General features: G+C 49.0%; 1 protein-coding gene across 1 annotated transcript in view; it reads left to right on the top strand.

Annotated features, from left to right (window-relative positions):
* Positions 1-3529: 3529 nt before the first annotated feature.
* Positions 3530-21489, top strand: part of ARID3C (AT-rich interaction domain 3C) — a 126327-nt gene continuing 108367 nt past the window's right edge. The window contains exons 1-2 of the mRNA XM_061596059.1: positions 3530-3568; positions 4162-4839. Of these exons, the coding sequence (XP_061452043.1) occupies positions 3530-3568; positions 4162-4839 (717 nt within the window). The remainder of the gene's footprint in view (positions 3569-4161; positions 4840-21489) is intronic.

Below are 21489 nucleotides of genomic sequence, written 5' to 3'. Positions count from 1 at the left end.
AGAGAGCTGACAGCATTGGTCTGGATGGGCCAACAGCCTGACTCAGTGCAAGGCAGTGTCTTATGTGGTTCTCTTCAACCTTTGGAGCTACACCAACTGCATTCTCGTGGCATTCTGACTCTCCCTCTCTCTGCCTCATAATCTCAGCAAATCCCATGATAGCAAGTGTGATCTAGAGCACAATATGCACATGTAGCAATGCTAAAGTGTTTGACATGCCCTAGACGGCAAAACCCACAGTACTGTGTGACCCAGAGCAAGTGACATGTGTGAGATGAAAGCTACAATCCTAGGTACATTTTCTTATTAGTACGTTCCACTGAATTCGATGGGATCAGTTCAATGCAGCACCACATTGACCATTTCGCCAGGGCAAGGATTTCTCCAAGGCAAGGATTGCACAATGGAACATTCTCTCTTGATGTGACTCCTAAATCTGTTCTGGGTTTCCCTCCAACCCTCCAAAACAGATTTGGAGATGGCACAGGGCATGCACAGGGAAAGGAGGGGGGGAATCCCCTTGCACTATTTGAAGTCATTCCACTAGAGCAAGAGTTTAGTTGAATACCACCCAGTAAGTTTTACTTTCAAGTAAACATGCATAGGGTTGTGTTGCAAATGTTTACACAGTGGTAAATTCTGAAGTGCAAGTGTTCTTCATCATAATCCCCATATCCATGCCCCCTTCTAAGACTATGATTTGTTTTTTTCTTATTTAGAATACAGTATGTATATCCTGCTTCATAGCCCTGAGAGGTTTTCAACGTGGCTCACAAAAAATTCTCACAATGATGTCCGGTATCAGGAACAGAAATTTCCCTATGGTGACAGGGTTATTTAGGTGGCATGGCCACAGACATGATTGATGACTCAATTTTATCCACACAACAGCCCTTTGAGGCGGGTTACACTGAGATAGCGACTGGCCCAAGGTGATCCAGTGAGCTTCATGCCTGAATATGGATTGGAACCCAGTTCTCTCTGGTCCAAGCCCACCTGAGCAAGCACCTACATGGACAGAGTTTTGTAAAACAAGATGAAGAGCTGTCAGGGCTGCACTTCTATCACTTCTCTCCTCCCGCAAGCCCGTCCTAAAGTGTTATTATTTTAGACTACTTTTAGGTTGGCATTCTGGACACATTAGGACAGTCTTCCCCAAGTGTTTTAGACTGAAACTCCCATCAGCCCCAACTAGCAGAAAGGGAAAGGCTGTACTAGGAGCTGAGCCCCTTTTGGGTGCGGTGGGACCTGCTTCCTTATTCAGTGGTGCTCTTTCGAGATTGTGCTGTTCAGCCAGGGAGGACGGCTAAGTTAGGCGCTGTCTGCTTCCAGTTCCTCGGACCTCTTGCCCGCAGAGCTCCATGGAACATAACCAAAATGATGTGGGGGCTGCAGCAGCCCTCCTATGAGGAAAGGCGATACACATTTCATAGAATCATAGAATAGTAGAGTTGGAAGGGGCCTATAAGGCCATCAAGTCCAACCCCCTGCTCAGTGCAGGAATCCAAATCAAAGCATTTGGGGCTTTCTCCTTCAGAAAGACAGTGACTGAGAGGGGACGTTTTAAAGGCTCATGAAACAGTACACAAAGCACAGAAAGTGGATAGGGGGAAGTTTTTCCTCTCTTTCTCAAGATACTAGACTCTAGCAACTCGAACTTGGGATCATCCAGTGAAACTGACTGGCAGGACAGCCAAGAGGAAACCAGTCTTCCCACAACACCTAACACGTTTATGGAACTCATTGCCACCAGAGGATGCCTTGGCCGCTAGTGCAGGTGGCTTTAAAAGACAAATTCACGGAAGAGGAAAGGCAGCTCTTTTAATGGCTTATGGAAAACAAGAGGAGATGAAACCTCCATGTTCACAAGCAGTCTACCCGAGTGAAAAGAGGCTTATTGCCTTTGCCCTACTAGTGTTCAGAAGCAACTGGCTGTCCACAGTGGGATGCAGGATTCTTGGCCAGATCCTGCCGGGTGAAACTTGAGTGGTTCTGTCCTTCTGCCTCACTGAGGCTTACCAAGGGAGGCGTCCCCAGCGTTAGAGGCCTGTTCTCAGATTAGAACAGGGTTGGAGAACAGAGGAACCATCTGCCTTCTACCATAACCTATAAAGTAGAGAGGAGGGAGAAACTGGATTCACTTCCCATTTAAAGGCGAACTTTCCTAAGTCACACTTTCTGCGAACCAAAACACAACCAGGTATCAAATTTTGCGCTTCTCAATAGTGTTGCAGTGCATCCCTCCGCCCAAACGTACAGAAAAGCATATTCTTGTACAAAGTGTACATATAAACACAGGTATGAGTGGGAATAATGTACAAAAATGCATTATAAAACTGTGTTGCAAAAGTATGTACATCAGGCAAAATTGTATGCAAAAACATATATATTAGGAGACGTTTGCACTAAAGCGCCGGTGAATTTTCGTGAGGGCTAATCACACACTGGTGTGAAAATATAGAGAAGCGAACTTCAGACTGGAAAAATGAGAAATGGTCTCAGCTCTGTCTACATCAGGGGTAACCAACGTGGTGCCCCGCAAATGTTGTTGGACCACAACTCCTCTCAGCCCCAGTTAGCCCAGCCGATGACCAGGGAGGATGGAAGCTGTAGACAATTACACCCGGAGAGCACCACGTTGGCCGCCCTTGGCCTACTCTGACCAGCAGCTGCTCTCCAGGATTGCAGGCAGGGAGACTTTCCCAACTCGACCTGGAGACGCCCTCGGGGACTGATCCTGGGCCCTTCTGCGTGCGAAGCAGACGCTCTGCCATTGATCCAGGGCGGGCCACACGTCGTCAGACTACAACTCCCATCCTCCCTGCCCATTGCCTGCGCCTGCCGGGGCTGATGGGATTTGGCGTCCACACTCTCCCCAGGGTCCCGCCACCCGTGCCGTCAAGCGGTGGGCAGCCGGCTGAGGGAAGCGGAGGCCGGAGGGGGCCCTTGGGAGGCGGCATTCCGCTTCCAAGGGGGCTTCCACCCCGCAGGTAGGTGCCGGGCGTGCCGCAGGAGGCTCGTCTTAGCTGTCCGTCTGGGATCGCCGTCTTCCTCCTCCTCTCTGGAGTAATTTCCCCCTCCGGCTGTCAGCCAGCCCAGCCCAGCCGGCCCCCTTCCATTTATCACTCCCCTGACGGGTTGTTAACAAATAGGGATCTCTCCCGGTGGGGGGGGGAGGAGGAAGGGGTCAGCCTTGCTTTAGCTGCCACTTGTTGCAAAAAAGGGGGGGAGGGGAGGAAGAGGAGGGTGAAAAACAGGCACCCCCCCCGCCGCCCGATCTCGCCCAAAAGCTGCAGGATCCAAAAGGAGAGACATATTTTGGACGGATCTGACACGTGCCGGGGGCGAGGAGGGAGGGGGCAGAGCCCACACGACCCTCCCGGACCAACCGCGAGCGCCACCGCGGAGGAGATCGTGATTGAAATTGCCTTCCGGCGACAAGGCGATCGCCGTCCCCCCCCCTGCTCCGCGCGAGTTTGATTTGCTTTTTTTTGCCGAGCGCGTCCAGGTGCGGAGCGGGCGGCGAAGGATGGGCGAAAACACCCGCGTCGCCACCAAATCGGCGCTGGTAAGCGGCGGCATCCGCAGATGGACGGACGTCCTTTTCATTTTTTTGCGGGGGGGGCGGAAGAGGAGTTTGCAAGGCATTTTGGAAAACAATCCGTTTGCAAAGCGGGGCGGGGGAGAGAAAGTGGGTGGAGGGTGGCTTGGAGAGGAAGCGGCCGTGTCTTCTGAAGTCTCCCAGATGCCCCCCCCAGCCTCCCGTCTAAGTGCCGGCTTGGCCGAGCCGGGACGACGGAGGCGCCGCGGAAGAGCTTCCGAGGGGGCGGCGGCGGTTCGGCGACCCCGAGGCGCCTTCGCTGGCCTCTCCCGCCGACCTTTCTCTCTACTTCTCTTTTGGGGTGGGGGGTCGGGGAAGTGCGCACCACGGCTGGGCTTTTCCATCGGGGGGCGGGGGGGCGCCTCGCTTTCCCGGCAAACTTTCCGCGTGCTCTTCTCCGGGGGATCCCCAGGGAGCGAGAGGCTCCCGCGCTCCTTCCTTCCTGCCGCCCCCCTCCCCTGGCCTGGGGCTTTTCCCAGCCGCCGCCGCCGCCCTTTCCCTCCCTCTTTCCCCGGCTTCCCTCTCTTTCCCCCTGACCCTCTCTCCCTCCCTCCTTCCAGACTGCCACCGCCTTCCCTTCGCCGTCCTCGGCGTCGTCGTCGTCGTCCTGCTCGCCTGGTCGCGGCGCGGGCGCCGCCGGGGGCCTCCGGTTGGAGGCGGTGATGGAAAACCTGCAGCGGGCGCAGGCGGCGCGCCTGGAGGAGAAGCTGCGCCGGGCGCAGTCGGCCCAGCCCGGGCCCGCAGGAGGAGGCGGTGGCGGCCACCCCCAGTCTCCCGGGCTGTCGCCGTCGCCGTTGCGCTCTGCGCTGGAGACGCGCGTCCCGCAGCAGCAGCAGCAGCCGGGCGGCGGCCCGACGGCGACCCCGTTGGCGCTGCGCCACTTTCCGGCCGGCGTGCGCTGCGGCGGGGGGCTGGCCTCGACCCGAGCCCCGCCGCCGCCCAGGCGCCCCTCGCCGGATGCCGCCGCCGCCTCCCGCAACCGCCCCGAGGCCGATCGCCGCTCTGCCTTGCGCCACGAGGAAGAGGAGGGCGGCGGCGCGGAAGAGGACGAAGACGAAGAGGAGGACGAGGAGGAAGCGGAGGAGGACGAGCCGGAGGAAGAGGAAGGCTCCGCCGCCGCCCCCACCGCAGAGCCCCTCCACTCGCAGCGCCCCGCCGCCGCCGCCTCGCCGTCGGTCCTCCCCGCCACCCAGCAGCAACAGCACCACGAATGGACCTACGAGGAGCAGTTCAAGCAGGTAGGGAACGCCGCCGCCGCGCCCCCAACTCTTCGGGCTCCTCCCGGGATTCCCAAGCGACACCCCCAGTCACAGGGCTGACCCCCCCAATTCAAGGGGTCGTCCGACTCTTCCTCTTGAGGGTTGCCTCAATGGGACCTCACCCTGCCTGGAACTTTTTAATGCGCATCATAAAAATCGCCCCTTCCTCGATTCCAAATTTGACACCCCCCCTCGCCGCCGGCCCTGCCATCTTGGCCCCCACCGGGGGGGCTGTTCCAGGAATGGCCTGACTGTGCACATTCCATCTGACCCACCGCCTTCCTTTGCCTTGCGCGGCCACAACGAGAACTTTGCATCCCAGATCTTCATCCCCCAAAATGGAGAACTCCATTTCTTATGAGCGACACAGGATTGCGGATTAGTCCCAAACTCTCCCACTCTGGTTCTCTACAAACTCTCCTATCAGTCTGGAGAGGTCTTTTTTTAAAAAAGTTCTCTTATTCTTAATTGTTCCTAATTAGCTAACCCTCCCCCACAATAGTTCCCTCTGTTTCCAGTGTTCAGGGGTCCGTGCCACTGCTTATGTAACCGAAATGGCACCATCCATAGAGACGAGGGGGATATCAGCATTCTCAGGGAAACCCGAGGCTTGGCAGAAGGAAACTAAAGGCAAAAAAAAAAAAAATTAGAAAAAGGACAAAACACACACACACCCCGCGGATTTAACATGCTCAGTGGCCATGGAATGGCAACTGTGGCGGGTGAGGTGGTGGAAACCGAAAACTGGGGAGGAGGGGAATGGAATGGAGCATCCTGGAAAAGAGAGCAGCTGGCTGAACACTGAACAGGAGCACTCATATTCTGCACCATTTTGTTGCAGATCTCGCTTGTTTTTATTGCTATCAAATGATCAAGTAGACAATTTTTTCTTGGACTGTTCCCCAATACCCTGATCTCCCCTCCAGTATTTCAGATATTTAGGGCTGGAGAAACATTTCCAGTTTCTAGACAACAGCACCACATTCTTAATAGGCAGTGCTATGATTCTGGGTTCTCAAAAGTCACCTCTAAAGTTTCTAGGATGATTCCAACAAGTTCATCTATATCCCAAGCCTGTTGAGAAGTATCCCAGCAGCACAAATTGGTTATTCTCAACGTTCTCCCCTCAGTATCTTTCAGTAACCTCCAATGGATGCCTCAGATTTTGGTGTATCTCTGTGCTTCCTTAAATGATCCAGTCCTCCAGAGGAAGAATGTTCTGCCCCTTACCTTGATGCAGGATCACTTGTTCCCCCCTCCCCCCAAAGATGTCTGTCGGGTCTTTTCCTGAACACCTTGAAGAAGCAATTCCTCGAGCAATTTTTTAAACAGCTTATGTCAAGGCTGAAGTTCTTTTGACTTTCTTTTCGGGTGGGATCTTAAATCTTTAACCTTCTTTCTGTTGAGTTTAAAGGCGTCCAGCTCTCTCTGTGTGTAGTTTTGCTTGTGCAGGGGGACTTCTCCTTCCTTTCCTCTCTTATGCAGGGTCTGCAGATCTGCTCTGGAGGGTCCTCCAAACCTCTGGAGCAGATTTTCAGAGTGTGTGTGGTGGAGGAGGGGGAAGTTCCATTGTGCAAGCGGATGTCCGCTGTGCTAGGGGAACAGCAGCCTTGACTACAACCCCCTAGCTTCTTGCTTTTCCCGCAGTGGCTGTTGTGTGCAATTAGTCCTTTTCATTTTTGGAATATATTCAAGTATTTGAAAACAACTGCTGAATCTCCTACCTCCCTTTAGTCTTTTGCCAGGGTTAAATAATATGCTTTGGACCTGAGAACTTACATCCTACCCCCATCCCAGTTCCCAAAGTTTATCACCTCCACACCTCTCTCATGCGGCAACGAATGTGCAAAAGGACCGCTGCAGTCGCTCAGGGATGGTCCCAGAGAGAAGGGTGGTCTATTCCAGGGGTGGGCAAACTTCAGGCTTGCGGGGTCTGCTCTGTTTTTTCACTGAAATTCCAAGACCCACCAACCAGAGCCTATTGCAAATGACATGTACTTAGAAGGAAAGTTCTGAATTCAGATGGGTGTTGAGTACCTGAACTGAATGGAGCTAACCTTCCACCGGCAGATCCACTCTTGGTTATCTCAAGCTGTCTTTATTTCAGCAGTATAATTTGGTGGAGAGGTGGTCATTTTGTTGCTGATATTGTTAAACAAGGGGGGGGGGAAGGAATCCTTGTCAATCTACTGCAGATCACCAAGAAATCTACCGGTAGGCTCCAGATCTATCTTCTGCCCAGCCCGGCTCTATGCATATCCTAAAGTCGCCTGCTTGCCTCTGTCTGAATTAAAAATATGGAATGTGAAAATACGGATGTGTTTTTGTTTGTGCAGATTGTAATGTGTGAGATAGGGCAGCACCTCCCCACCCCCATCTCCCCAGTCGGCTTGGCATGTTCTTTGCCTACATTTAAATGTTGTTGCTGCTGTTTTCTTTTCTTTTCTGGAGCTGTTTGTGCAGACCACGGTGGAGTGGACCAGTGTGAGCTGGTTCTCCACGAGAATTTAGAATTTGTAAAACGTGTGATTTGTAAAGAGGAAGAAACCGATTCCTGTGGTTTGATCCCTGGTTTGGAGTGTTTGGGGACTTTCTCTTGGCAACATATAATTCCTGTGTCCTCTGGTGGTTCGGCCATATGATAACAAATCTGCTTTTGGAGACCTGTTTGAAATGGTTATCTTGTCCTAGAAGCACTTGCAAAAAATGCCGCCCTTTAGTCAGGCTGGCAGTCTGATCCTGGGCACAGTTAGATGGAATCAACAATGCTTGCTTCCATCCCAATCCAGATTTTAATGGTGGTAAAAATCAGCTGGGGTTGCTACCCTAGAATAGTTTTGAAGGACAGCTGTCACAGAAGATTACAGAGGTGGAATCTGTGGACTGATCTGGTTGAGTTTCTCCAAGCTTCAGCAAGGATAATGGGTGTGTCCTTTGTGTAAAAATAACATAAAAGTAAATTGGCTCCCACTTGGGTTGTGAATTATGCCCACAATACATTTAGTGCTTTGGCCATCAAGATGCATGTGTTGCACTTTTTGTTAGATTTTGCTCTTCCTTACCTTGTTAAAATTTATCCTCAAGTGTAACTAAACCCATTTGTGAATACTGTCAACTTTTCCCATGCATCGGATGGAAGTAGGTTGTTGCCTATAAAGATGAAAAGAACCCGTTTGGGCCACTTCAGATGTAACAGATGCCCTTTGTTGGAAAGATGAAATGGTGTGCAGATTGCCTTGTGTTATTGATTGCACACACAGTGTAGATGCATTGGGAACATGTTGATTTCAGGCTCCTTAGATGGAAGTGCTTTACATGCAGATAAATGAACCTCGTCAAGTGGCTCTTAGTTTCGAAAGGATCACTGTGTTTTCAGCCTGTCCTGTGTGAAATACTTTAATAAGAAGACTCTGGGGAATTTAAGAGGTAGTGCTCTATTGCTGCAAAATAAGTATGCATGCCTGCTTAACTTTGTTATGGAAATTTAACAGGGCGAAATGTTTTGAATGTAGATCTTTTCAGAACCAGCATATTCATATTTATCAGATAAACCAGCCACCCAACTGATTAATTGTCCAGCCGCAAATGTCTTCTGTTTTCTTGTGCCGAGAGTGGGTTGGATGTCCTCTTGAATACAGCATCTACACTTCAGAGTTGTGTGCATCTTTGAGACCACAAGGACCGTACCGCATGGCCCCATTTGTGAACTTCAGAAGGAGTAGTGAGAAGTTATTTATAAAGCCTTTACAAAATCATGATTTAGTGTCCTGAATTAAATGTTGACACATTTATCCATGCAGCAGCTCAGTGGAAGAGCACTTTGCAAACAAAAGGACACCCCCCCTCCAGTCCCCAATATCTCGTCTCTGGAAAAGTCTCCTCTGTAAAATCCTGGAGAGCTGCTTTCAGTCCGTGAAGATCTGGGGTGGGGGAATCTGTACTGGAGCCCTCTGGCTCCAATTATCTTATAGCCAAGGCTCGGTGATGAGGGGAGTTGTCTTCTAGCAGCAGCTGGAGGGCCAAAGGATTCCTGCCCCAGTGTAGGCGATTCTGTGTTAGACCAGAGCTTCTGACTCTATATCGTGGCTTCTAATGTCCCTAAGATATGTTGTAGCAACAGGTCTGCTAGTGTGGATCTTGGCCAGGTGAATAACTCTGTTGCAGCCAGGGGTTTGTGGCCATTTCTGTTTGCCTTCAGTTGTTTGCAAAAGAGGGGGGGGGAAACATTCTTGGTTCTGCCTCCTTTGCTGTAGTTTGGATGTTGGGAGCGCAAGAAGCCTTCTAAGGCTATTAGGCAAAAAAAAGAAGTGATAATTCCCAGACACCTCTTTTGCCTTCCACTGAAATTCCTGGTCGGAACCATGGCCTTTGGAACTAGGAAATGGACATGGGGGATTTCTTTCTTGTTTATTCAAGGGAGAGAGAAGCTGAGCTGTTTGACATGCTTGGGGGGGAGATAAGGAGATGGAGGGGCAGATAAGCAAAGGGGGCTACCAGGCAAATGCTGACCCCCCCCAGACTGGCTGAAGACAGTGTCAGGAGCAGACTACTAGTTCCCCCCTTCTCTCTTTCTCTTCCCCCCTCCCCATGCATGTATTTGGTTATTGGTGTGCAAGGGAGTCTTTTGAGTAACCTTGGCTTGCTCCATGCATATCTGGGGCGAAACATTTGGGGCGGGATGCAGCTCAGACAACCAGAGCTGAGCCTAACTGCTGGGAAGGGGGGGAGGAAACACCTGTGGGGGCCATTTGCAGGGGTGAATCAGCAGGCGCGGGGGGGGGGTGAAGCAGCCATTGCGCCCCCCAGCTCTCCCCTGGAAACGCTGTCATCCTTGCGTCCCTGTTGTCTCGGCAACTGCAGGGTTGGGTCTGTGTCCCTGCTGATGGGCCCCCACGTTCTTCCCTCCTGTGGGGAGGGACTTGCATTGGAGACAGCACTTTGCCACAGCATCTGTGCAGGGCAGCCTTCCCCAACCCGGGTGCCTGCTGGGGCTGACGGGAGTTGTAGTCTAAAGCATGTGCAGAGCACACCTGGGGGACCTTCCTCGTTCCCAGGCGGAGAGGCGGGCTGTTGTGGGAATTCCCAGGGGGCTTCATTTAGGAAGGTGTCTGTGTTAAGAAGGACCCCCGGGTGAGGCCTGGGTCTTCTTGTGACTGCCTGATGTTCTGTCTGCCGGTCACTGCAGGTTTCTTTTGCACCCCAAGTGCTTCTGTGAGGAGGAGAGAATTTGGAAGCATTTCCCCGGAACGGCTCTTGGGAGGAAGAGCCACTGGGTTCAAGAGAGAGATGGATCACCGGCAAAGTAATACGGGTGTGTGTGTGTGCTTCAGTTCTGTCGTGGCTTGCTGAGATCAGAAAAAGCCTTTTTTTCCTCTTAGTTTTTAAATCCCTAGAAATTATTCTAGGGTATTTCTCCCCTCTTAGGACAGCCAGGAGTGGTGTGTTTGTAGGGAGGGCATGTGGGACTGCATCCAAACAAATGACTCTACGAACTCGGTGGGTGGCCTTTGCTGTCTTAGTTATCGTTACGTGGCTTGGAAGGAATTTTCTCCCAGGTTGGCTACTAACACACACGGTGGCTGGCTGGCTTCCTTGGGTTATCTGGGACCATTTGTCTTGCTGCAGCAGGGGCAGCCTCTCTGTATAAGGACCCTCTTGGATTGCATAAGCCAAGAGATTGGGGTGGCAGGCTTCATCTGTTCATCTGCAGAAAGACTGGACTGTAGGTTTGGTGCATTGCACCTGGACCAGAGTTCCATCATGTAGGATTGTTTTTTCCCCCTAGTCCTGTCTGGTGCTATTGAACAAGGAACTGTAGGCCTTGTCAACTCCTTGTCACCTGAAGATGTAGGGCACTTTCCCCCAAGCTGCTGCCCTCCAGATGTTGCTGTCTAGGGCTGATGGGAGTTGCAGTCTTAAACATCTGGAAGGCACCAGGTTGGGGAGAGTGTAGTGTATTGTTGTAGTGTATTGACTTTCACAGTCTGATCGGGATAGTGAAGTGCAATGAATTTGAGCTTGGTACTGGAGCTGCCTCATGTGGGCACTGAATTTCACAAAAGTCTGCTTGGTGTATTCTCAAAACTCTGAGCATTTTTGTATTTGAGAAGAGAAAGGAAATGCAGTGACAATTAGAAGCAACTGCATGATAGATTTGTAAATTTTGGGCATTGGATATTAGTTTAAAAAATAGTTGAGATGACACACAGTTCATAAGACCCCAGAAGATATTAACTTTGTAATTATACAAACGTGTATTTGGAAGTCCATTGTTTCAAAACATAAAAATCACATTTACTTTTATAAGTGTTTATATACTGCCCTCTTGCAAAACAACAGAGCAGTGTACAGCAACATAAAACACCTGTAAAGGCAGTTTCAGAAATATATTAAAAATATATAGTTATAAGTTATTATTAACCTTAAAGGTTATATAAAAGTCATCTCTCCTCCTGCTGCCTTTTCTTCCAAGAATTTCAGGTCTCTCTCTCTCTCTCTCTCTCTCTCTCTCTCTCTCTCTGTGTGTGTGTGTGTGTGTGTGTGAGACAGAGAGAGAGACAAATTCATTATATCCCCTCTACAACCTTGCAAAGCAGGTTAGGCTGAAAAGGTGGAACCTTATCCAAATCCTCCTACTGGGTCCCTACCTGAGCAGGGATTGCAGTTCAAACTTCTGCCCCAAATCTAGCAGTCTGTCCACTGGTAGCAAACAGCATTTGACCCACAGACTTGTGTAAGAAAGCTTAAATAGCCGGCCTGTTTCCTGAAAAGCAGCGTTGGGAAGAAAAGAGGCAATTTTCAGTGAAGAACTGCAGTCCTTGGGAAGGGTTAACGCACTCTGCTGCTTCTCTCTTGAAAACCACTCTGTCCCCAAAGGTTGCTTTTTATCAAAGAAGCTGGTCTCTTTGGGGCTTTTGCTCACGGTTCCTGTCTGTCCTTTGTACCTTGGATCTCCTGGTTCACGCCACCAGTTTTACGCATTTGGCTTACGACCGCGCTGCTTCTCTGCAGGCAGACTCTGGTTCGATTCAAATATTTCTGGGGTTCATCCTGGGGATCATGGAGGATTTGCTGGTGCGAGAAATCAGTGATGGGGGAGGAACTCAGCCCAGCATGGGGAGTTCTTGAAATCAAAACTGCAGGGACCTAAATGGTGAGATCTGGTGTGCTGGTACTGGGGGAGGGGGAGCCTCGTGAGTTTGGGCAGGTTAAGGGATGGAGGTGAGTTCAAGAGCTATTTCTTCACCTCATGTACAGCTGGATTCTTAGTTGGGTGATGCTCTGTGTGGATTGTTTTTTTCCGGCTCTGTTAACTTTTTTTTTTTTAATGTGGAATGTTTCTCTGTTGTAATTTTAAGTTTTGAAATTTTGTACAATTGTTCTTTTCAATTCTTTTTTCCAAATCCTTTTTGACTGCTTTGGGTGGGCATTTGGCCGGAAAAGGAGCCTGAAAATATTTTAAATAAATGAAAGAAATAGCTGAAGTAGAACAGTCTTCAGGCAACTGGCTTGAAATCAAGCAACAGCAAAGCATTTTGATTCTGTTTCCTTTTTAATTTTGATTTCACTGGGGATGATTTGGAATAGTTTTTAGAGTGGCTTTTATTGTCGAGTATGTATTAAGAATGCTCCTTGTTGCAACCCGCTCTGGCTTTGATTTTAACGAAGGGCCGGCTAAATGGGGCATCAATAAACAGACCAACAACATCAGCACATACAACCGGCCAGTTTTGCTGTTTTCCAGGTAAGGTGGCCACCTTTACTCAGCCAGCTGTGCTGGACTAGCAGATCATCAAGACGTGCATCAATTCTGGGGCTTTCGTCCACCATGGCTGGGATCAAGGCAGTGGCCACTTGCTCCTCTCCTTCCTCTCTTTCTTTGGAGGCCTTCCAGCCCTCCTTGGTGGGTAAATATTTAATAAGGAGGGAAGTGGCTTTTCCATTTGGCCCCCCTCCCTCTTTCTCTCCCCGACCTTTAACCCTCTGACCTCCGCACATAAATCAACTCTTCGCCCCCCTCCTGCCCGCCCCTCGTTATCCAGATCTACTTCTGTCAGGAAGTGTCTGATGGGGCAGCTCCACTTGGAATCTCGATTTGGGGCTGGGCGTGCGCAGGCGCCAGCGTTTGCAGGGCCCCGGCTCACTCCAAGGAGTTCAGGGCTGTATTATTCATTTCCTCTCTTGTGCTTGGGAAGAATCAGAGGCAGAGAGGTAGGTGGGCTTCTGGCTGCACCCTGGGATATGCCTCCTATTGTTCCTAGTCCTGTGGGATGGCAGGGGTCATATCTTTTAAACAGGACGCATGTGCCTGCCCAAAATGTGTGTGCAATCAAGGGGTGGGGGGCAGAGTGGGATCGTGTCCTCTGGCCTTGCCCCCCCCTTTGGAACAGTATTGCCCATAGGTTGTGTCCTCTAGAGTTGGTTGTGGAGCAGAGGTTGAAGACTGGGGCTGGGGGAACAGTGCTGCTCCCCATTTGATGCCCTTATAGGCCCCTTCCAACTCTACTATTCTGTGATTTCGTGCCTTGATTGCACACTTGATTGTTGCAGGCACAGGTGCCCCTGTTTAAAAAGCTGTGGATGCCCTCCATCCCACAGGTGTATGTAGTCACAGGGGTAAAAGTATGTGCTCTGTTCTTTACAAAAAAGTTTGTGTGTGTGCAAAAAAAGTAAGTTATGCAACCTGTCTGTACAATACACATTAAGCAAGGTGAGATATATATATATCTGTTTGGTTAATCACAATTACGTTCATATACACACACACACACACATATATATATATATATATATACACACACACACACACATATATATATATATATATATACACACACACACACATATATATATATATATATACACACACACACACACACACATATATATATATATATATATATATATATATATATATATATATATATACACACACACACACACACACACACATATATATATATATATACATATATATACATATGAATGTAATTGTGATTAACCAGAGGTTTTTATTGTATTAACAAAACGTTTCAGCTTCCGCCTTCATCAGCTGTAGCATGCATTTGTTCTGCTCCTTCACGCAAATAGCTTTGCAAGGCAGTATAGTGCCCCCCCTAGAGACTCCTGCTGATGTTGCTTAGCCCCCCCCCCCCCGCTTTGCATTGCTCTGGCTTCCAGATTTTATGTGACGCAACGTGGTCGTTTTCAAGCCTTCCTTTTATTTATTTATTTGTATACCACAATTTCATTTAAAAAATCAAAGCGGTTTATGACAATTATGTTACAATAAATACATGCACACAAATTGAACAGATCACCAGCTGGCTATTTTGGAAAATGCCCCACAGCCTCCTTTAATTGTCTGCATCAGCATGGTAGCAAAAGTTTTCAGTAGCCTGAAAGTCAGTCTAAAAGGCCCCTGCTGCATCCCTAGCGGAAGAGCATTCTTTTCAGCCGCAAGGGCAAGCAACTTGGTTTTTCCTAGAAAGAGAGTGTCTCAGGAAGCCAAATGCTGCGCCCCTTGTGAAATGCAGTGCTTGTGCAACAGGATCACAGAATTGCAGAATATTTGGAGGTTTTGACCTCTAGTCTGCAAATGAGCAAGAAGGCCTTTTCTTTCCACTAATTATTCTCCAGTATTTTTTTTAAAGAGAATAAACATTCTTGTTTTATAAAGTCAATTAACCCTTCCCTGCCTAGCTGTACCCCTCTTGAAAATGCCCCATCTGCAGAGCAATTAGACTTGAAAAAACCTCCCATTGGCTTCAGTAGGAAGCTGTTTTCAAGCCTAGTTGCTGCAATGGGGGTGGGGTGGGCTGGATGAGGAGGCCCCTTGGGGCACATTTGGCCCATGGGCTGGAGGTTCCCCACCTCTGAATGACTTGGCAGTATAGCCCAGTGGCTAAGCCCAGTGGCTCACATAAACCACTTTGTCTCGGCCCTCATGTGCAGTGGGGGGAAACTACAAGAGTTCACATTTCTGTTTGCCAAAGTTCAGCATTGGAGGGCTTGGTAGGGCTATCGAGAGAGGATGGGCCCGGCCATTCTGATGGTGGGTAGCCAAGGCATCTCGTGTGCTTCCGCTGCCCAGATGAGCCTGCATCTTGCTTTCACTTTGGCTCCAGAGGGGAGGGACTTGAGGGTCTGTTTTTGTAAGGGATGGCAAGGGGCTCAGAGTGCCTAGGCCCAAACAAGCCCCAGATCAGGGACTAAGATTTCAGTCTTGTGCATGTTTACTCAGGAGTAAGAGCTACTGAACACAGGCTCACCTCTGAGTAAATGCATCGGATTGCACTAAAGGGAAGGGTCAGTGGCCTCAAATCTTGGACTGGCTAGACAAAATTTGTGGAAAGCCGATGGCCTACCTTTCAGGTTTGTTGTGGAGACTGCTGCACAATACTATATGTGAAAAAGTGCTCCCACAAGACGCAGTAATGGCCACCAGCTTGGATGGCTTTAAAAGAAGATTAGACAAATTCATGGAGGACGGTGCTATCAATGGCTACTAGCCATGATGGCTGTGCTCTGCCACCCTAGTCAGAGGCAGCATGCTTCTGAAAACCAGTTGCCGGAAGCCTCAGGAGGGGAGAGTGTTCTTGCACTCGGGTCCTGCTTGCGGGCTTCCCCCAGGCACCTGGTTGGCCACTGTGAGAAGAGGATGCTGGACTAGATGGGCCACTGGCCTGATCCAGCAGGCTGTTCTTATGTTCTTATGAAATGGACTGCCTCCAAGTCGATTCAAGTGTTATATAATTGGTAAGTATTAGTATATTCAAAAAAGGGGGCCTAGTTACTTGTGATGGCTGAATGGAGACCTGTGCCTTTAAACATACACTTGCCCTTGCCACATCTGAAATAGCATGGGGGTATGGTTTTAAGTGTGGGGAGCTGTGGGCTTGCTTCCAGTGTTGGACACTAGTGGGGTGATGAGAAACATGATTTTGGGATGTGGATGGAAAGGAGGGAAGCAGCAAGGGGGAGAATTCCTTTCCGGCCTGTCCTTTTGCACATGAAATTGCACCCGCCCTGCTGTACATAGAATTGGGGCTGAACCACGTTTAAAGACACATGTGGGTCCAGAGTACCTCCTTGTAGCGGGTTGTGATCCGGCGCACGATCCAGGCATTTCCACACACTCTTTGTGCTGTTGCATCTTGAACGAGTTTCAGAAGGGGTTTTTACCTGATTCATACTGAATGCAATGGAGACTGGTGGCCCCAGTGTCAGTGGGGCAGTGGACAGCACCTTCAAAGTTTGGACTAAACCCTGGAGCGGATTTACTGCTTCACTGACATTGGGGCTACCAGTCGCCACTGCGTGCATGCATTCTTACTCTTCTTATTATCATTATCATCAACTGTAATGTTTACACTAAGAGCAGGTGTAAAATCTGTGCATAGGAACAACCCAGGGTCCCCTTCAGACAGTTGCCCTCTGAACACCCTCCTTTCCCCTCAAAAAATCAGGTGTGGAAGCAACCTTTTGATCCTTGGAGAAGCATCTGCAGAAAAATCAGTTGAGACTGTCCCACGTTTTGAAGCAAGTCCCTTAATCCTGACTGTGGGGATGAGTACTGGAGCTAAATTCTCCTGAGCTGCAGTTGGAATTATGCCTTTTAGTTTTCTATTTGCACCACCGTCGTTTAAGTAGATTATTATTTGTTACATTTGTATACCGCCCCATAGCCAAAGCTCTCTGGGTGGTTTACAACAATTAAAAACATTAAAAACAAATATACAAATTTAAAAACACTTAAAAAAAACACTTTAAAAACACATGCTAAAATGCCTGCGAGAAGAGGAAAGTTTCATCTGTGATGCCTGGAGGGACATGACTTGTGATGTGCTACAGAGGGGCGGGGTGTGCACGCACAAGTGTATGGTATATATTTGGGTGTGCCTCTGAATCCTTGTTTTACGTCCAAATATCATTTCCAAAACGGCCTGGACCGTTGGAGGTGTTGGAGTGTTGCGTTGCTGACCTTTCTGTTTGCGAGTTGCGCAAGGATTAGCTCGTTTGCCGAGATTTCGGGCTTGATAACTGGCCAAACAAGAAGTAGATTACCTCAGCAGGTACCTATCATGCGTAAAGCATGCAAGGAGGTGGTGTGGCTGGCCTCCGAAGCTCCTCACCTCCCCCCCCCCATTTGCTGCTTTTGGCCTTTGGCTATATGTGGATGAAAGCTTATAATTACAGAGCCCAATGAACCCAGAGAATGGAGGTGGGGTGGGTGGGAGAGCTCCGTTTGCATTTGGTTTCAGGAATGGAGGGTGGTTTGTGTGCAAAGGTCTAAATACCCTGGCATGCTACAAAAGACCTGCTCTCTGAGTAACACAGTACAGGATGGGTTGTGGAGGATCTGTTTTATGATGATGACAACATTTATATCCCACTTTTTATATCCTCCAGGGGTCTCAAAGTGATATACACGGTTCTCTTTCTCCTCATTTTATCTTCCCAACAACCTTGTGAGGTAGGTTAGGCTGAGAGGCAGTGACTGGCTCAAGGTCACCCAGTGAGCTTCATGGCTGAGCAGGGATTTGGAGTCTGGTCTTCCAGGTCCCAGTCTGACACACTGACCACTACACCACACTATTGCGCCTTTTGATAATATGTAATCGGTTATGAAGTGGTATACTCCCTGGCCAAGATTTAGTTCCCCGAATTATTTTAAACAGAACAGAAAACATAAGTGTAAGTTAATTCAGCCAGGAATGTGATTGTTTGTCTTTCTGTGTCAAGTTATTTCCTTAAACCCCCAAACTAAGTTATATTTTAGTTCTTTGTTAATTGACAGTACAGGTGTTTCTGAGGAAGATGGAGCTCCCACACAAATGACAGAAAGACATTGGCACACAAAAAACATGTAGGATGCAGCTGCATGAATCTAGTAAAAGATTAAAGTAACATTATGAGCATTTTTAAAAGTTTGTCTCTGTTTCGGCGCTTTTCTCCTGTACAGGTCTGGATAAACAGAGATTTAATGTATATTGAAAGTGTTAGTTTGAAAATTGTGCTATTTATTTCTATTATATATTACCAAACCTATTCTTCTCATTTCCCCTGAGCTTTATTGATGCAACAGCTGGACAGGGCAGAAATTGGGACTATCAAGTTGTCCATTATGACTCTCTCATCTAGCTGGATGACCCCCTTCCCTTATTGGAACTCAGGTCTGAGGTACTTGTGATTCCTGTCAGGTTTGTGAATATGACCATTTGGGCTCCCTTCTCCATAAGAACACCAGAAAAGTGCTGTGGGATCAGGCCAAGGATCTATCTAGACCACCATCCTGTTCTCACAGGAGAACAGGAATCAGGAATCCCCAAAGCAATACCTGGGTGCAACAGCAATGCTCCCCACCAACTGGTATTCACAGAGTCATATGCCTCTGACAGGGGAGGTGGAACATGGCTGTCACGCTCAGGAGAGCAAGCGGGGAGAGGAGGCATTGTCCGTTGCCGAGCCTTATCCAGATTTTTTGGGGGGCACAGCTGCTAAGCATCCTTATCTCGCATCAGGACATAATGGTATGCGACTGTCCCACTACAACTGTGATTCCTGGATATGCCAGTGAGGACACTGGATGTTTATTTTTTATGCACAACATGTAATATCTGAAGGTCTCAGGAGTGACTGGTATGTCCCCAGGTGGTCCTTCATCCAGGACTAGGCGTGCTGTCCCTCAGGCCAGTCTTTGATGCAGCCATCTCCCAAGCTGGTGCTGTCTATGCTGGCGGAAGGGGCTGAAGGAGTTCGAAAGCATCTGGAGGGCACCAGGGCAGCAGAGGCTGCTTTAGAGCATATGCAGAAAGCAATTCACTTACGGGGCCTTTTGGGTGGTGATGCCCTAACTCTGGAACTCTCTCTCCTTTGAGGCTCACCTGGCACCAACCTGTTAAAGACATTGGGCTGTAATTCAACTCACTTTTACTCAGAGGGGACCAACTGAAATTAATGGGCCTGTTGGTCATGGGCATTAATTTCTATGGATCTACTTTGAGTAATAGTGGGATTATGCTTCTGTATTTTATTAGGAATTATAAGGCTGTATCAATTTATTGTATGTTTTTAAAGATGTTTTTGTTAACTTGTTGGCCATTTGAATTTATTTCTTACTGTGAATTGTGTAACTTGTGTTGTGAGCCGCCTTGTGCGTAAATTGTTATGGAAAGGCGGCATACAAATGAATAGTGATGATGATGAATAGTTAATTAAGGATCTGTTGAATTCAACTCTTGGCCCAGGCCTTGTAGATCTTATAAGGCTGCAATGCTTAGCACCACTTACTAAGGAGTAAAGCTGTTGAACACAGTGGGGCTGACTTCTGAACAAACACGTATAGAAGAATTCAGTTTCAAAACCTTTTCCTTGTTTTATCATGCTGCAGCTGTTCTCGTTGCTGTTGACCTTCTTCACTTTGTATTAATTGTTGTTGTGTTTTAATTGTTCAGTCTGCTTCTGTGTTGGAATTGCTTTTTAATATGCTTTTAAACCTTTTTTTAACCTTTTTTTAGTCCCTCCCAAAGGTTCTCCGGAACAAGATCTTTTTCAGAAGTCTCCGGAAAACCATCAGGGAGGGAGCAGAGCAGACTTGTTGGGGTAGGGTGTTCCAAAGCTTGGGTGCACAGCTGAAAAAGTTCTCTCCCGCGTGCCTGTCAACCTTAACGTCTTTTACTCCAGGCGCAGAGAAGAGACCAGAGGCAGATGATCTTAAATCCCGGACAGGTACATATGGGCGTAAGCAGTCCCTCAGGTATATTGGTCCAAGGCCATTTAGGGCTTTAAAGGTCAGAACCAGCACTTTGAATTGGGCCCGGAAGCAAACTGGGAGCCAGTGGAGTCGATAAAGCACAGGGGATAGAAGTTGGGCTCTTCTACCTGCAAAGCAGGTGCTGTACTAAAGAGCCGCGGCTCCTGTTCTGTGAACTGGTCTCCATGGGGAAAATGAAAAAGTCACTTTGGCAGAGAAAATGCTGGAAACTACGCCAGTTGGCATTCATAAACCGCTTCTTTAAAAACAACAGGAACACATGCAATCTTATTATAATCATTACGAGAGCCCTGTAAGGTAGTTCAGGGTTGTTATTCTCCATATCAGAGGATGAGGACTGAAGCTGGGATGCCTAGGGGGGTTCACAGCAGAGGGGTGATTCGAACCCGTGTCGTCCTGCTTTATAGCTCAGGCTTTTGGCTACCGTGCTGCAACCGTCTCACCGCTGGTTTCTCTGTTGGGGTTTGAGCGGTAGTCACAGAAGAACGAGTTCTTCTGTTTTTCACGCTGAGGCTCTTTTCTCTCTCTCTGACAAACAGTCCCTCATTGTGAAGATGGTGGAGGTGCTGGATGCAAACGTTGTCACCTCTAAAAAATAATCAGAAGAATGGCCAGTGTAGAGGATAGCTGGGTGTGGGAAATAGAAGCTCAGATCTTCTCACTGCTGTGGAAGCTCAGTGTGTGTGGCTTTGGCGGCAGGTCCCTATCTGTCTCCCTCACCTACCTTGCAGGGTCGTTATGAAGATAAAATGCCCCACATAATTCTGAATTCTTTGGAAGGAGAAAGCAAAAAGTGGCATGTAAAAGGCAGAAAATGGACTTCTGTCCTTGGCGTGCTCCCTTTAAGACTTTGCCCACGCTGCCCTGTCCTTCTCCTGTCTTATTGCCTTCTGTTGGTTCCTGGTCTTTGCAGAGGGCAGGGAGCAGCACGTCATCCTTCCATCTCCCCTTCAAAGCCTGCTTCTTCATGGGATCTTTCCTTTCCAGGTGTTTCCTTGCCTGCTGCCCATCTCCCCACAGCCCCCTGGCCCCTTCAAGCTCTGTCTTCGGTGCAGTGCCTCGCCCACAAGTGCACGAGACGATGTGCGTGCAGGATGCGCTGTTCCCAGGTTGTAAGATCCATACATTGTGGCTCTGCTTGTTGCCTTGTCATGTACAGTGAAACCTCACTTCTTTGCACGTCAGAGGGGAAGAAGCACACCACGCCCCATCCCCCAAGCCCTTACTGAGCAACTGGGTCCCCCATCCGGCCCTTATCCATCTTCAGTTTGCTCAGTAAGCCCCCCCGCACCCCCCAAATCTTTGGGCTGCTTATAGGCAAGTGTGCATCCTCAGGTTTTCTCGTTCCTCCCACTAGCAACTGTGGGGTGTCGTGCAGATGTGTCGGAGGTTGGAAGTGAGGGCAGGGGGGCAGAGGTGAAGCGCTCCTTTTCCTCTGCCCCACCTTCCACCTTTCATCCAGGTGCGTCGACCCATCTCCAGCGCTCTCAATGAAAGGCCCTGGCTGCATTCCAGGGCTGGGAAGGGCTTTGGAAGAGAGTGGGCAGCTGGAGGCCCTTGCCGGAAGCATTCCCTTTCTAACATCTCTGTCCCAAATGTCTTTACACCATTTTCCCACCACCATTGGGGGGGGGGTGTTGCCCCAGTCAAGGGAGTGGGGCCGTCCCCTGGAATCCTTGGAGGAGGCTTGGGCCAGGTCAGTGGTGCAGCCAGGTAATTTTAGGCCCTGGACTTAATGGTCTTACAGGGGCCTCCCTTAGATGGCCGGGGACATTCACTTCCTTTAACGTTGCTCGTCTCCCCCCCATCTTGCTATTCCATGCTTTACAACTGCTTCTAGATTCCCAGTATGT

The sequence above is a fragment of the Rhineura floridana genome, chromosome 1, assembly GCF_030035675.1.
Source record: "Rhineura floridana isolate rRhiFlo1 chromosome 1, rRhiFlo1.hap2, whole genome shotgun sequence".
NCBI classification, from domain to species: Eukaryota; Metazoa; Chordata; class Lepidosauria; order Squamata; family Rhineuridae; genus Rhineura; species Rhineura floridana.
Note: the sequence above shows the minus strand (reverse complement) of the source record. Positions and strands in the feature narration are given on the sequence as shown.